Genomic DNA, 14,530 nt, shown 5'->3' on the forward strand with positions numbered 1-14,530 from the left:
CAGCTTTCTTTTGATTTCCATTTGCATGGAATATCTTTTTCCATCCCCTCACTTTCAGTCTGTATGTATCCCTAGGTCTGAAGTGGGTCTCTTGTAGACAGCATATATATGGGTCTTGTTTTTGTATCCATTCAGCAAGCCTGTGTCTTTTGGTTGGAGCATTTAATCCATTCACGTTTAAGGTAATTATCGATATGTATGTTCCTATGACCATTTTCTTAATTGTTTTGGGTTTATTTTTGTAGGTCCTTTTCTTCTCTTGTGTTTCCTCCTTAGAGAAGTTCCTTTAGCATTTGTTGTAGAGCTGGTTTGGTGGTGCTGAATTCTCTTAGCTTTTGCTTGTCTGTAAAGCTTTTGATTTCTCCACTGAATCTGAATGAGATCCTTGCCTGGTAGAGTAATCTTGGTTGTAGGTTCTTCCCTTTCATCACTTTAAATATGTCATGCCACTCTCTTCTGGCTTGTGGAGCTTCTGCTGAGAAGTCAGTTGTTTACCTTATGGGAGTTCCCTTGTATGTTATTTGTCATTTTTCCCTTGTTGCTTTCAGTAATTTTTCTTTGTCTTTAATTTTTGTCAATTTGATTACTGTGTGTCTCGGCGTGTTTCTCCTTGGGTTTATCCTGCCTGGGACTCTCTGTGCTTCCTGGACTTGGGTGACTGTTTCCTTTCCCAGGTTAGGGAAGTTTTTGACTGTAATCTCTTCAAATATTTTCTCGGGTCCTTTCTCTCTCTCTTCTCCTTCTGGGACCCCTATATGCGAATGTTGTTGTGTTTCATGTTGTCCCAGAGGTCTCTTAGGCTGTCTTCATTTCTTTTCACTCTTTTTTCTTTATTGTGTTCCACAGCAGTGAATTCCACCATTCTGTCTTCCAGGTCACTTCTCTGTTCTTCTGCCTCAGTTATTCTGCTATTGATTCCTTCTAGTGTAGTTTTCATTTCAGTTATTGTATTGTTCATCTCTGTTTGTTTGTTCTTTAATTCTTCTAGGTCTTTGTTAAACATGTCTTGCATCTTCTCGATCTTTGCCTCCATTTTTTTTCCGAGGTCCTGGATCATCTTCACTATCATTATTCTGAATTCTTTTTCTGGAAGGCTGCCTATCTCCACTTCATGTAGTTGTTTTTCTGGGGTTTTATCTTGTTCCTTCATCTGGTACATAGCCCTCTGCCTTTCCATCTTGTGTGTCTTTCTGTGAATGTGGTTTTTGTTCCACAGGCTGCAGGATTGTAGTTCTTCTTGCTCCTGCTGTCTGCACTCTGGTGCTGTACAAATGGCCAGTACATCAGACTACTCTTATATGTATTCCAGAATTTCTGTCTGAAGTCCAAAAATATGTCATCCTTTTTCTGGAGAATACTCATACCGAAATAGCAGGCAGAGATGTACACCGGCCCGCTGAGTGCCTGGTCACACAGCACCTTGGCCAGGACAGCGTGCAGCACGCGCCCCGGCAACAGACGCTCCAGCAGGCGCAGCCACACATATTTGAAGTTTGTGTGGAAGGCCACGGCCACGGTGGCCACGTGTCACATCTGCCACCTGTTGGCTGGCCCAGCCCGCAGCCGCTGTTGCAGCGCGTCACCAGCTGAGAAGAGCGCGGCGTCCAAAAGCTGGTATTTTGAAAAGAGCAATGAAGTTAATAAAGCTTGAGTCCAGCACCATTCAACAGAACTTTCTGTGAGGGTGGAAATGTTCTCTAATTATGCTGTTCAAAACTGTAGCCACTAGCCACATGTGGTTGTTAAACACCTGAAGTTTTTAAAAAATTTTAAAACTGAAGTTTTAATTAAATCAGTTTAAGTTTGAATGGCCATGTATAGCTAGTGCCTGCTGTATTGGATAGTGTAGTTCTGGCCATTCTGATCAAGAAATATGAGAGACGACACAAATACTGTTACCTGAAATGAACAAGTGGACACAGTTACATATGGTATAGACATCAAAAGGTTGAGGAAAGATTGTGAACATTTATGCCAATATATTCAACAACTTAGATGAAATGGACCAGATTCCTTGAATGTCAGCAGTTATCAAAATTGACCCAAGGAAAAATAAAGAGTCTCTTTATCTGTTTAGTCCTGTATCAATGATTGGATTCATAAGTAAAATCTTCCCACACATGAAAACAAAAAAGTCCAGCCCCATATAGCTTCAGTAGTCAATTTTATTTAAGAAATGTTTTTGTTTTTGTTTTTTTTAGTTTTGGCTGTGGTGGGTCTTCGTTGCTGTGCACAAGGTTTCTCTAGTTGTGGCGAGCGGGGGCTACTCTTTGTTACGGTGCACGGACTTCTCATTGTGGTGGCTTCTCTTGTTGCGGAGCCTGGGCTCTAAGCGCACAGGCTTCAGTCACTGTAGCACGCGGGCTCAGTAGTTGCGCCACGCGGGCCCTATAGTGCGCGGGCTTCAGTAGTTGTGGTTTGTGGCCTCAGTAGTTGTGGCTCGTGGGCTCTAGAGCGCAGGCTCTGTAGTTGTGGCACATGGGCTTAGTTGCTCCATGGCATGTGGGATTTTCCCGGACCAGGGATTGAACCCATGTCCCCTGCATTGGCAGGCAGATTCTTAACCACTGCACCACCAGGGAAGTCCTTAAGGAATGTTTTTTTTTTTTTTTAAAGTAAATCATCACCTTTTTTGACCAGGATTCTTTATTTATTTATTTATTTATGGCTGTGTTGGGTCTTCGTTTCTGTGCGAGGGCTTTCTGTAGTTGCGGCAAGCGGGGGCCGCTCTTCATCGCGGTGCACGGGCCTCTCACTATCGCGGCCTCTCTTGTTGCGGAGCACAGGCTCCAGACACACAGGCTCAGTAGTTGTGGCTCTCGGGCCTAGCTGCTCCGCGGCATGTGGGATCTTCCCAGACCAGGGCTCGAACCCGTGTCCCCTGCATTGGCAGTCAGATTCTCAACCACTGCGCCACCAGGGAAGCCCTAAAGAATGTTTAAGAAAACAATTATACCAGTTCTCCTCAACTCTTTCAGAAAACAGAGGAGCAAGTAGTACTATACAAATCATATCATGAGACCAGTATTATTACTCTAAAACCAAAATTAGATAGCATTACAAGAAAATTACAGTCTAACGTTCCTCACAGTGAGAGATGTAAAAATCCTTAACAAAATAAGAGCAGCCTGAATTCAGCAATATATTTAAAGAATAATACATGAAGACCAAGTGGAAATTCAGGAATAAAAGATTAGTTTGATATAGAAAATCAATCAATATAATGTATTATATATATGTATATATAGAGTCATAATTTATAATATAGATATTAATCATCTAAAAAAGAAAAACCATATCATCTTAGTAGATGGATATATAGAATTTGTTGTAATTCTATGCCCATTCCTATTTAGAAACTTTTAGCAGCCTAGGAATAGAAGGCAACTTCCTCAACTTTATAAAGAATACACGTGAAAATTCTACAGCAGACTTCATCATATGTAATGGTGAAAGACTGAGTACTTCTTCCGTGACATTAAGAACAAGGGAAGGATATCTGCTTTTGCCTCTCAGATTTAACATTGTACTGAAGGTCATTGTGCAACAAAGCAGCAAAAAGAAATAGGTACATAGATTGAAAACGAAGATGTAGACAACATGATCATCTATATAGAAAGTACTAACGGGTTTAAAAAAATGCTTCTTTAATCTGAAAAGTGAATTTAACAGTCTCACAGTATACCAGCTAAATATAGAAAATTAAATTGTAATATTCTAGCCACGAACACTTGGAAAATGAAACTTATAAATTCCATTTATATATCTGTGGCAGCCAGCTACAGTAGTTATTCCCCATTTATCCCCATCTTCTGGTATTTACAACCTTGTGTAGTCTCCTCCCACATTTTACCAGTGTTGGTCTATGTGACCTATAGGACATGGCAGAAGTAATAGTACATCACTTCCAAAATTGTTAAAAAAGACTTCAGTTTCCATCTTAGGTACTTTCTCACTTGCTAGCTCTCTCTCGGATCACTGTCTCTTGGAGGATCAAGCTGCCGTTGTGAGTAGCCCTACTGAGAATCCCACTGAAGCCTCTAGTCAAAGGCAGTGGAGAACTTTGAGGCTTGCCTCTAAGGTCACATGAGTGACCTTAGAGGCAGGTCCTTCTGTTCCATTCTAGTTTTGAAATGACCACAGCCTTGGCTGACAGCTTGAATACAACTCATGAGAGACCCTGTCAGAACCACCCAGCTAAGCAGCTCTTGAAACCTGTTCCTCTACAAAGTCTGTGATATGACGTGTTGTTTTAAAGTGCTAGGTTTTGGAGTGATTTGATATGCAATGGATTATAATATAGCATACCAAAACATGAAATATTTAGGGATAAATTTAACAAAATACTGTTAGACCAGTATACAAGTGAGAGAAATTGAAAAATGCCTAAATAAATGAAGAGAGATACATATTTTTGTATTTCTGAGATGTCAGTTCACCCCCAGATGGATCTGTGGATTGAATGAAGTCCCAGTGAATATCGAAGCAGATTTTGGGGTAGCAATTCATATGCTGATAACTAAAATTTATACAGAAATGTGGAATATCTAGAATGACCAAAACAATTGTGAAGAAGAATAATGAAGCTGGAGATCTTATACTATATGATTTGCAGATTAAAATAATCATGACATTGTTCTCTTGGTGTAAGCAAGAGAGCAATAGAAACCTACTCTATAGCACAGGGAACTGTACTCAATGCTCTGTGGTGACCTAAATGGGAAGGAAATCCAAAAAAGAGGGGAAGTATGTATATGTATAGCTGATTCACTTTGCTGTACAGTAGAAGCTAACACAACATTGTAAAGCTACTATACTCCAATTAAAAATTTTTAATAATTTTAGAAAAATTGAATAAAATCCTTTTCTGTAGAAAAAAAATAAAAAACAAAGTCCAGGAAAAGATCTATACATATATTGTCAATTGATTTTCCACAAAGGCCCTCAGATAATTCAGTGGGGGTATATATAGTCTTTAAAAAAAAAAAATGGCACTGGAACAACCTGTATATCCATATGTTCAAGAGAAGTTTGACCCTTACCTTATATTATACATAAAAATTAACTTGAAATGGGTCATATAGCTCTTTGCAAAGAACAAAACTATTAAATTGATAGAAGAAAACCTGAGAGAAAATCTTTGCAGTCTTGGGACAAAATTTATTAGATGGCACATAAGAGCATGAACTATAAAAGGAAAAAATTGAGAAATTAGAGTTCACCAAAATTGAAAACTTCTACTTTAAAAAAGATATTGTTAAAAAAAACATAAAGCATATCACAGCCTGGGAAACAATATTCATAATAATTTATAATACATAACCGATAATGGACTTCAAAACAAAATATTAAAAAAAACCCTCCTGCAATAATAAGAGAAACAGTTCAGTTAAAAATGGTCAAGAGGGGACTTCCCTGGCAGTCCAGTGGTTAAGACTCTGTGCTTCCACTGCGGGGGGCACAGGTTTGATCCCTGTTTGGGAAAGATCCCACATGCCACACGGTGCAGCCAAAAAAAAAAAAAAATGTTACTTTCTGGTTAAAAAAAAAATGGTCAAGAGGTTTAAGCATACACTTAGAAAAGAAGATACATGAATCATCTATAGGCTCATTAAAGATTACCAGCTTTATAAGTCATTAGGGAATGCAAATTATAATCACAGTGAAGTCACATTAACACCCTGTGTCATGGCTAAAATTTAAGAAGTTGACAGTACTGATGATGAGTATGTGGAGCAGCTGGAATGCTTATACACTCTGCTGGCGATGTAAAATATAGTACAATTATTTTGGAAAACAGTGTCAGTTTTTTATAAAGGTAAGCATATGCTTTCCATATGTTCTCTCCACGTAAGAAATGAACACATATGTTCACGTGAAGACTTTTTATAGATCAAACTCTAAAATGTAATGTTGAGTGAAACCTTACACAAAAGAGAGCATACTGTTTTATTCCACTTATATCCAGAAAATGCAAACCAGTCGATATGGACAGCAGGTGAGTGGTTGCCTTGGCCCAGGAGGGTGTGTGGGGGATTGTCGAAGAAAGGGCGTGAGGGAACTTTGGGAGATTATGGAAATTTTTCTTTTCTTTTTTTGGCCGTGCCACATGGCATGCCGGGTCTTAGTTCCCCCACCAGGGATCGAACCCGTGCCCTCTGCAGTGGAAGTGCAGAGTCTTAACCACTGGACCGCCAGGAAAGTCCCCGGAAATATTCTGTATCTTCTTTTGGTGGCAGTTTTGTCTAAACTTAACTGACTGTATGCTTATAATGAGTATGTTCTACAGTATGTAAATTTTACCACAATTTTAAAAATTAATTGCATATCATGAAGCCTGACATAAGTCATAGATAGATATCTAGAAGAGACTATTTTTCATGGAATTAAGCATACCAAAAATGAAAATATGTTATGGGAACCCTAGGAAGTGTCCACACCTTACTCATAACTTTTACCCAAGGAATGAAAATTTATATACATAAAATGAATTGAACAAGAATGTTTATAGCAGGGTTCTTCACAATAGCTCAAGACAGTACAAACCTTATATCCATCAAGAAATAAATGATAAATACAAAGTTGTATACACAATTGTATATACATATACAATGGAATACAACTCAGCAACAAATTACTGATATAGGGAACAACATAAATGAGGGCCGAGGGCCTCCTCGGGATCAGAGTGGGAACTAGCCAGCTTGCCTGATCTCGGGGAAGGCTTCAGTGCCGGGAAGACCTGACCATCTTTTGCTTTTTGCCAGGGCTGTGGCAGGGCACAAAGATTCTGACGTGGGGACCTCCACGTTATTCTCAAAAGAGAGAGGAGAAACAGCCTGGCATTTGGAGTCAGGCAGTGCCAGGTACAAATTCTGGCTCTGCTACTTAGCCCCTGTATTCCTGTGTGTGGAAGATGTTGTTTCTCAGAGCCTCAATTTCTTTCTCTGAAAGGTAGTCCCTACTGCATAGGGACAACGCGAGGCTCAAATGTGATAATGCTAAAGCCCTTGTCTACTACCCACTGCCGAGATGTACATTAAAATAATTTAAAATATTCTAAAAAAAATGTTATGTGATCAGAATTCTTGTTTGAAAATGGTAGACGGAAACAAATACAGGATATGCCAATACGTATTTTGGGGAAGCCTGCAGGAAAGTCAGGGAGCTATTTCTATTGAGTTGATAGAATAAGGCTATTTATCAAATTTAGGAAATCAATGTGGATAAACAAATATGAATGTCTGCCTTACAGACAACCACAATAACAAAAAATGATTCTTTTTTTTTTTGTCTGCTGCAAGCGGCTTGTGGGACTTTAGTTCCCCAACCAGGGATTGAACCCAGGCCCTCGGCAGCGAAAGCACAGAGTCCTAACCACTGGATCACCAGGGAATTCCCTGAATCTCTGTCTTCTAAAGTAGCACGAGAAACCTTTATCTATCAAATGAAAACTAACAAGGGGGAATATGGATTTGAAGAGTGACATAAAAGTGAAACAAAATACAAGAAATAAGTACTATGATTTAAATTAATAAAAATAGATTAACATCACCAATTAAAATCTCAAAATGAATTTTTCAAAAAGTTTAATTAAATGATATCTAGATTCTTAAAATGATAAAAATAAAAAGATGGCGAAAGCTATGTCAGGCAAAGGTGAACAATAGCAGTAAATAAATGTAGATAGTAATTTGAGCAGATCTTCATCAATAGAATTTATAAAAAGATTTAGTTGAGAAAGACAGAAGCTGAACTCACTAGGAAGTTTTGAGAAACTTGTAAAACAAGTTATTATTTTATAAAACTTAATGCCTAATTTGCTTGATTAATGGGAAGAAAATAAGGTGAAAATAAATACTGGGTAACAATAGCTGTGATAGGAAGGGGATGACTTGTATCAGAGATTTAAAGGTTCTCATACTCTTTAGAAAAAGAGAATAGAGAATTGATTTAGTTTAGAATTCATGAATATGTTAAAAATTCAAGAATAATCAAAGAAGGGAGTGTATATAACTTCCAAAACAAAACAAAGAAATCAGAATATAAAGAAAATAGTTCAGTAGAAGTCTGGGTAGAAGCATACAAGAATTAGGGTAGATACAAAACATAAAATAAGGCAGAAAAAATTCCAGATATATCAGTAATACCAATAAATTAAAACGAACCCAACTAAACAGTTTAAAAAAAGATTATGCAATTAAAATAAAATTCAGCTGTAAAATGTTTATAAGAGACAAACCTAAAGCATATGAACACAAAAAGATATGACCACAAAAATATAAAATATTCGAATAAAGTTGTATCAGAAAGTTTATTCTTACTCTCTTGTACATTTTCCCACCCCCTTTAGGCAACTCCTCTTAAGATGTCTGTTACTATAAATTAATTTTCTCTTTTCTAAAACAGAAATGGAATCATACAGTATTCTTTTGTGTTCTGATTCTGTTATGTAACATAATCATATATGTATTCATTTATGTTGTTCCCTATATCAGTAATTTGTTGCTGAGTTGTATTCCATTGTATATGTATATACAATTGTGTATACAACTTTGTGTTTATCATTTATTTCTTGATGGATATAAGGTTTGTACTGTGTTGAGCTATTGTGAGGAACCCTGCTATAAACATTCTTGTTCAATTCATTTTGTGTATATAAATTTTCATTCCTTGGGTAAAAGTTATGATGGAGTTTACTGTGTCATAAAGTAGACATATGTTTAACATCATTAGGAACTATCAAACTTTTGGTGCTTTAAAGATGTTGTTCCATTTTCTTTTGTCCTACATTATTTGTGATGTTAAACTCAGATGTCGTTCTGTTGTCATTCTTTCATATCTAATGTACCTTTTTTCATCTGGCTGCTTCAAGATTTTCTCTTTATTTTTTCATTTTCAGCAGTTTGACTGTGATGTCCCTAGATATGATTTATATTTATATTTATGCTGTTTGGTATTTGCTATACCTTTTGGACCTGTGCTTCATTATTTTTCATCAAATTTAGGAAATTTTTGGTCAGTATTTTTTCAGAAATCTTTTTCTGCTGCAATTTCTCTTTTTCTTCTGAGACCCCAATTACATGCTCTTAGAATATTTGATATAGTCTCAGATTCCTCATATTCTGTGGATTTTTCTTCTATCTTTATTCTTCCTGTTCTTCATATTGGATAATTTTTATTTATCTGATATCAAGTTCATTATGCTGTTTCAAGTCTCCTTGTAAAACCATAGAATGAAATTTTCATTTCAGAAAATTTCAGTTTTCAGTTCCAGAATATCCATTTGGATTCTTTTTACAGTTTCCATTTCTCTCCTGAGATTTTTCTGTTGGGTCATAAGACTGTCTTATACTTTAAGTCATTGAACATTATGATAGCAATTTTAAAGTCCTTTTATGCTAATTCCAACAAGTGGGCAATGTTGGGATCTGATGCTGTTGAAATGGGATCAAGAAGAAAGGTGCACAGGACTTCATTTTCTGATCTCAGTGGTCAGTTGCAAGTGTTCAGTATATTATTCCTTTAAAATATTTAATAATTAATGTTTAAAAAATCATTACACAAAGGGAAGTAACATGCATAAAAGAAACACCCTATTGTGTTTGCAAGGAAGATACGCCAAAAACGAGAAGAAAATTCCTGGTGAGCACTTTACAGTTTAAGAAGAATTTAAGAACATGAATCCAATAAAGGAGTAGCACAAATTTAAGACTATGAAATATCAGAATGTTGTTGAAATAGGTTTTGAACTACTAAAACAAGTAGAGGCATAAGTCAACACCTATGTGATCTCAGTAAGTAGAGGAAACATATCTTAAAATTGCATTACTAATATTAAGGAAAGGCCTGAAATGATTATATTTCAATATGCAGAAGAAAAGAATTCATATGGAGAATAGAAAATGGTAATTTGTCATAAGGATATTTGGTGTCCATGACTTAGGAACTGAATAAATGAAACAAAAACAATGCATTCAAATATGTAAGAAAATAAAGTTGTTCAAAGTTCTAACTGAACTTGTTGATCCCAAGACATATATTTTCCAGTAACAGTTTTTATGTGGTATAGATGTATGTCTTCAGTTCTGTTGGGTATATACTTAGCAGTGGAAATTCTGGGTCATATGGTAACTCTGTTTAATTTTTTGTTGAACTGCTAGACCGTTTCCCAAAGTGACTGTATCATTTCACATTCAGCAGTGTATGCAAGTTTCCAATTTTTACATGTCCTTGCCAACACTTACTATCTTCCTTTTTTATTATAGTCATGCTAGGGGGTGTGAAGTGCAATCTCATTGTAGTTTTGATTTCATTTCTCTGATGACTAATGATGTTGAGCATCTTTTTATGTGCTTATTAGCCATTTGTGTGTTGTCTTTGGAAAAATATCTATTCATACTCTGTTCATTTTAAAATTGGGTTATCTTTTGTATTATTCAGTTGCAAAAGTTCTTTTTATATTCTGGATTCAAGCTTCTTATCAGATATTTGATTGGCCATTTTCTGTTGATACCATTTTGTGGGTTGTCTTTTCACTTTCTTGATATAGTGTCCTTTGAAGCACAAAAGTATTAGATTTTGGTGATGTCTGGTTTATCAGTCTTTCTCTCTGGTTGCTTGTGCCTTTGGTTTCATCTCTAAGTAACCATTGCCTGATCCAATGTCAGGAATATTTACTCCTATGTTTTAAGAGTTTTATACTTTTAGCATTTGTATTTTGGTCTTTGATCCAACTTCATTCTTTTCCATGTGGACATATAGTTTTCCCAGTTTTTGTTGAAAAGATTATTCTTTTCCCATTGAATTGTCTTGGCACCTTTGTCAAAATTTAGTTGATCATAAATGTATTTCTGTACTCTCAGTTCCTTTCCATTGATCTATCTCTCTATCTTTATGCTGGTACCATACTGTCTCAGTTACTTTATCTTTGTAGTAAGTTTTTAATTCAGGAAGTATGAGTCTTCCAACCATGTTCTCTTTTTTTCAACATGGCTATTCTGGGTCCTTTGCATTTCCGTATTAATTTTATGATCAGCTTATTCATTCCAGTAAAAAAAATAAAAAAGGCAGCTGGAATTTTAATAGAGATTGCATTGATCTGTAGATGAATTTGGGGAACATTGCCATCCTAACAATATTAAGTTTTCCAGTCCATGAGCATGGATGGCTTTCCATTTATTTAGGTTTTATTTAATTGCTTTTTATGATGCTTTGTAGTTTTTCAGTAGACATTTTATATTTTTTGTTCAATTTATTCCTTTTATATTATTTTATTGCTATTATTAATGGAATTGTTTTCTTAATTTCATTTTCCAATTGTTTATTGCTAGGTTGATTTTTGAATATTGATCTTATATCTTGTAATTTTGCTAAACTTGTTTAATAGTCCTAATTTTTTTGGTGAATTACTTAGGATTTTCCACATACAAGATTGTTATCTCAAATAAAGATACTTTTACTATTTTAAATATACTATCTGTTAATCTGTCTATCTGTTAATCCCATACCCCTATTTTGTTCCTCCCTGCTTCCCTCTCCTCTTTGGTAACCACATGTTGGTTTTCTGTATCTGTGAGTCTGTTGCTGTTTTGCATATACATTCATTTGTATTTTTTTTAGATTCCACATATGAGTCATATATAGTATTTGTCTTTCTCTGTCTGACTTACTTCACTAAGCATAATATTCTCTAGGTCCTTCCACATTGCTGCAAATGGCAGTATTTCTTTTTTTTTCATGTCTGAGTAATATGCCATTGTATATATATACCACATCTTCTTAAGCCAAGTGTTGGCTGATGGGCATGTGGGTTGCTTCCGTGTCTTAGCTGTTATAAACAGGGCTGCTATGAACATTGGAGTGCATGTATCTTTTCAAATTAGTGTTTTCATTTTTTCCAGATGTGTACCCAGGAGTGGAATTGCTGGATCATATGGTAGTTCCATTTTTAGTTTTTTGAGAAACCGCCATACTGTTTTCCACAGTGGCTGTACCAATTTACATTCCCACCAATAGTGTATGAGCATTCCCTTTTCTCCACATCCTCGCCAGCATTCATTATTTGTGTTTTTTGATGATAGCCATTCTGACCGGTGTGAGGTGATATCTCATTTTGGTTTTGATTTGCATTTCCCCAGTGATTAGCGATGTTGAGCATCTTTTTATGTGCCTGTTAGCCACCTGTGTGTCTCCTTTGGAAAAATGTCTATTCAAGTCTTCTGCCCATTTTTTAATTAGATTTTTTGTTTAAAAAATATTGGTAATTCTTGAGGAAGCAATTCATCATCTTTGATTCTTAGTGTCTTTATATGTAAGATTAATCTCTAAAATCTGTGGTTTATAGGAGCAATATCCTATTGCTGAAAAATGGTGCAGAGGAATCAGGAATTTTTTGAATATTAAAATAAGAAATGAGTTTGTACACTTCTAGACATTCAGCCCAGTTACCCTTGTACTTCCTGATAATATTTAAATGAGAGGAGAAATTAAAGAATTTATTATTAAATTCCCTAATTGGTTTCATTGTTGACTAAGTCAGATTTATAAGTAACAGTCATGGGACTTGGTTCATATTATTATTATTTAGACATTTCTGATATGTTTAGCAAATATTTACTATTGAAGTATATTAATTTCATTTGTTCCTAGAAAACTTATTTCATGTTTAGTTTATCTTAGCATTGATTGAAAGTTTTTGCTTTCTCTATGCTAGGTATAACTCGGAAAAATCCCAGAACACCTCTTTCTGATCTCCAGGGCATGAATACTCTAAATGAAAAAAACCAACAGTAAGTATGTTTGGTTTAAGTTTTCAAGGACGTAAAGAAGAAATAACTAGAATTCTTATTAATACTTCTGTGGCTTTAAAAGTATGCAGTAAATCGGGCCTTTTTTTCTTTTAATTTCTTAAAGCTTTTGTAAATGGCGTAATAAATTAAAAAGGTTAGAGTTAACAGTACAGTAAATTATCTAAGATTGCCTCTAGTAAAATGGTAGTACAATGTAAAAAAAGTTTCCCCAGGATAATTAAAAATGAGTGCATATGTTTTAATTTCTGAGACCCTTCTTGCATTTTAAATGTCTTTTGCAAAAGTAATGGGTATTCTGCTTCTTTCCATGGAGAAATCTTATTGGTAAGTAATAATTGAGTAGTTTGATTTACATCAAACTGTCCGATACCTTTTCTTGATGAGTGTGATACCCAAAGCTTACCTTTTACCATTTTCAATGAAGAATTCTTAAGTAAAATTTGAAAGTAACAAATATAAGTAATTTTCTGAGTTTGTAAATAAAGCTCCTTTTCCTTTAGACGTGCTGTTTTATAAAGATTGTACTTTAAATGAGCAAAAGGGCATTGTTTAGTGTCTAGAGTCTGCTGTGTACATTTTAAACATCAAGAGAATTGAGCTTCTTAGTGTCCTGGTAAGATACAAGATTAGGATGATCAGTCATTTAAAATTAAAGTATAACTTCATTGATCAGGTTTTCCATTTTCAGTTACTATGTCTTTCTAATATACATCGTCACTTCTCTGCTCCATAACTTTTTTTTTATAACTCTTTATTGCTTATTACAAGAAGTCTAGGTTCACTACTTTAACCTGCAAGAGCTGTCACAGCCCAAGTATCCAACCTCAACTGTACTTATCTTTAACGCCAGCAAATTGAACTACTGGCTGTCTTTATAGTGCATGCATTTTGTTTTCTTAACAGTGACAGTTGGCTGATGATGAAAATCACCATTATATGTGCATGTTAGATTTTACCCAAGAACAAATTAGATCATTAATCTGGTGACCTGTGTACCTTTTTTATTTCAGTCTATTGGCAGTATTCTCATCCTGGTCATTAGATATCCCTAACTTAAGGAACTCATTTTCTTGATTTGGATAAAAAAAGGAACTGTGACTTGTTGCATTTCCCGAAGCAATTTAATGATTATAACTTTCCTAATTCCTAGTTTTTGTTTTTGTTTTTTTCTTGGCCACTCGCGCAGCTTGCAGGATCTTAGTTCCCCGACCAAGGATTGAATTTGGGCCACCGCAGTGAAAGTGCCATATCCTACCCACTGGACTGCTAGGGAATTCCCAGTTATGTTTCTTTGTACTGCTTTCAATTTTGGATGCCTGAAGTGATCTGTATGGGCTTCTCTGTTTTTTATATATCAGTTGGAATAGTCTGATATATTGGTTTAAGATTGGTCTGGGCTCAAGCAGTTAAGGTGATTTTAGGCACTCATGGAATGACAAACTAATTTTGTAAAGATGTGTGTATAAGCTCATTTTTGAGACCCTTCCTCACAGAGAAATTGATCACATCAGCTTGATTCTTTTCCTTTGCGTACAATGAAGAAAGATATGTGGCATTGAAGTAATGTTATCAGGAAAAGGCCAGCTAGCAGTCTTAACAAGAGAGCCTCGCAGCTTGTGTTTGTTGTATTGGTGAGTTTATTTTAGACATATTTTAGAGAAAATTGGTGAGAAGATAGAGAGGATAGAACAATAGATACTCAGAAAATCAAATCAGTC

The 14,530-nt window shown here is 35.5% G+C and overlaps 1 protein-coding gene across 12 annotated transcripts in view; it reads left to right on the forward strand.

Annotated features, from left to right (window-relative positions):
• The window catches only part of MYO9A (myosin IXA), a 283,465-nt gene that overhangs the window by 143,597 nt on the left and 125,338 nt on the right, over positions 1 to 14,530 (forward strand). For all 12 annotated transcript variants that reach the window (XM_057541959.1, XM_057541957.1, XM_007197776.2 and 9 more), the window contains one exon: positions 12,716 to 12,791. In XM_057541959.1, coding sequence (XP_057397942.1) covers positions 12,716 to 12,791 — 76 coding nt within the window. The remainder of the gene's footprint in view (positions 1 to 12,715; positions 12,792 to 14,530) is intronic.

Source organism: Balaenoptera acutorostrata, chromosome 3 (assembly GCF_949987535.1).
Source record: "Balaenoptera acutorostrata chromosome 3, mBalAcu1.1, whole genome shotgun sequence".
Taxonomy (NCBI): Eukaryota; Metazoa; Chordata; class Mammalia; order Artiodactyla; family Balaenopteridae; genus Balaenoptera; species Balaenoptera acutorostrata.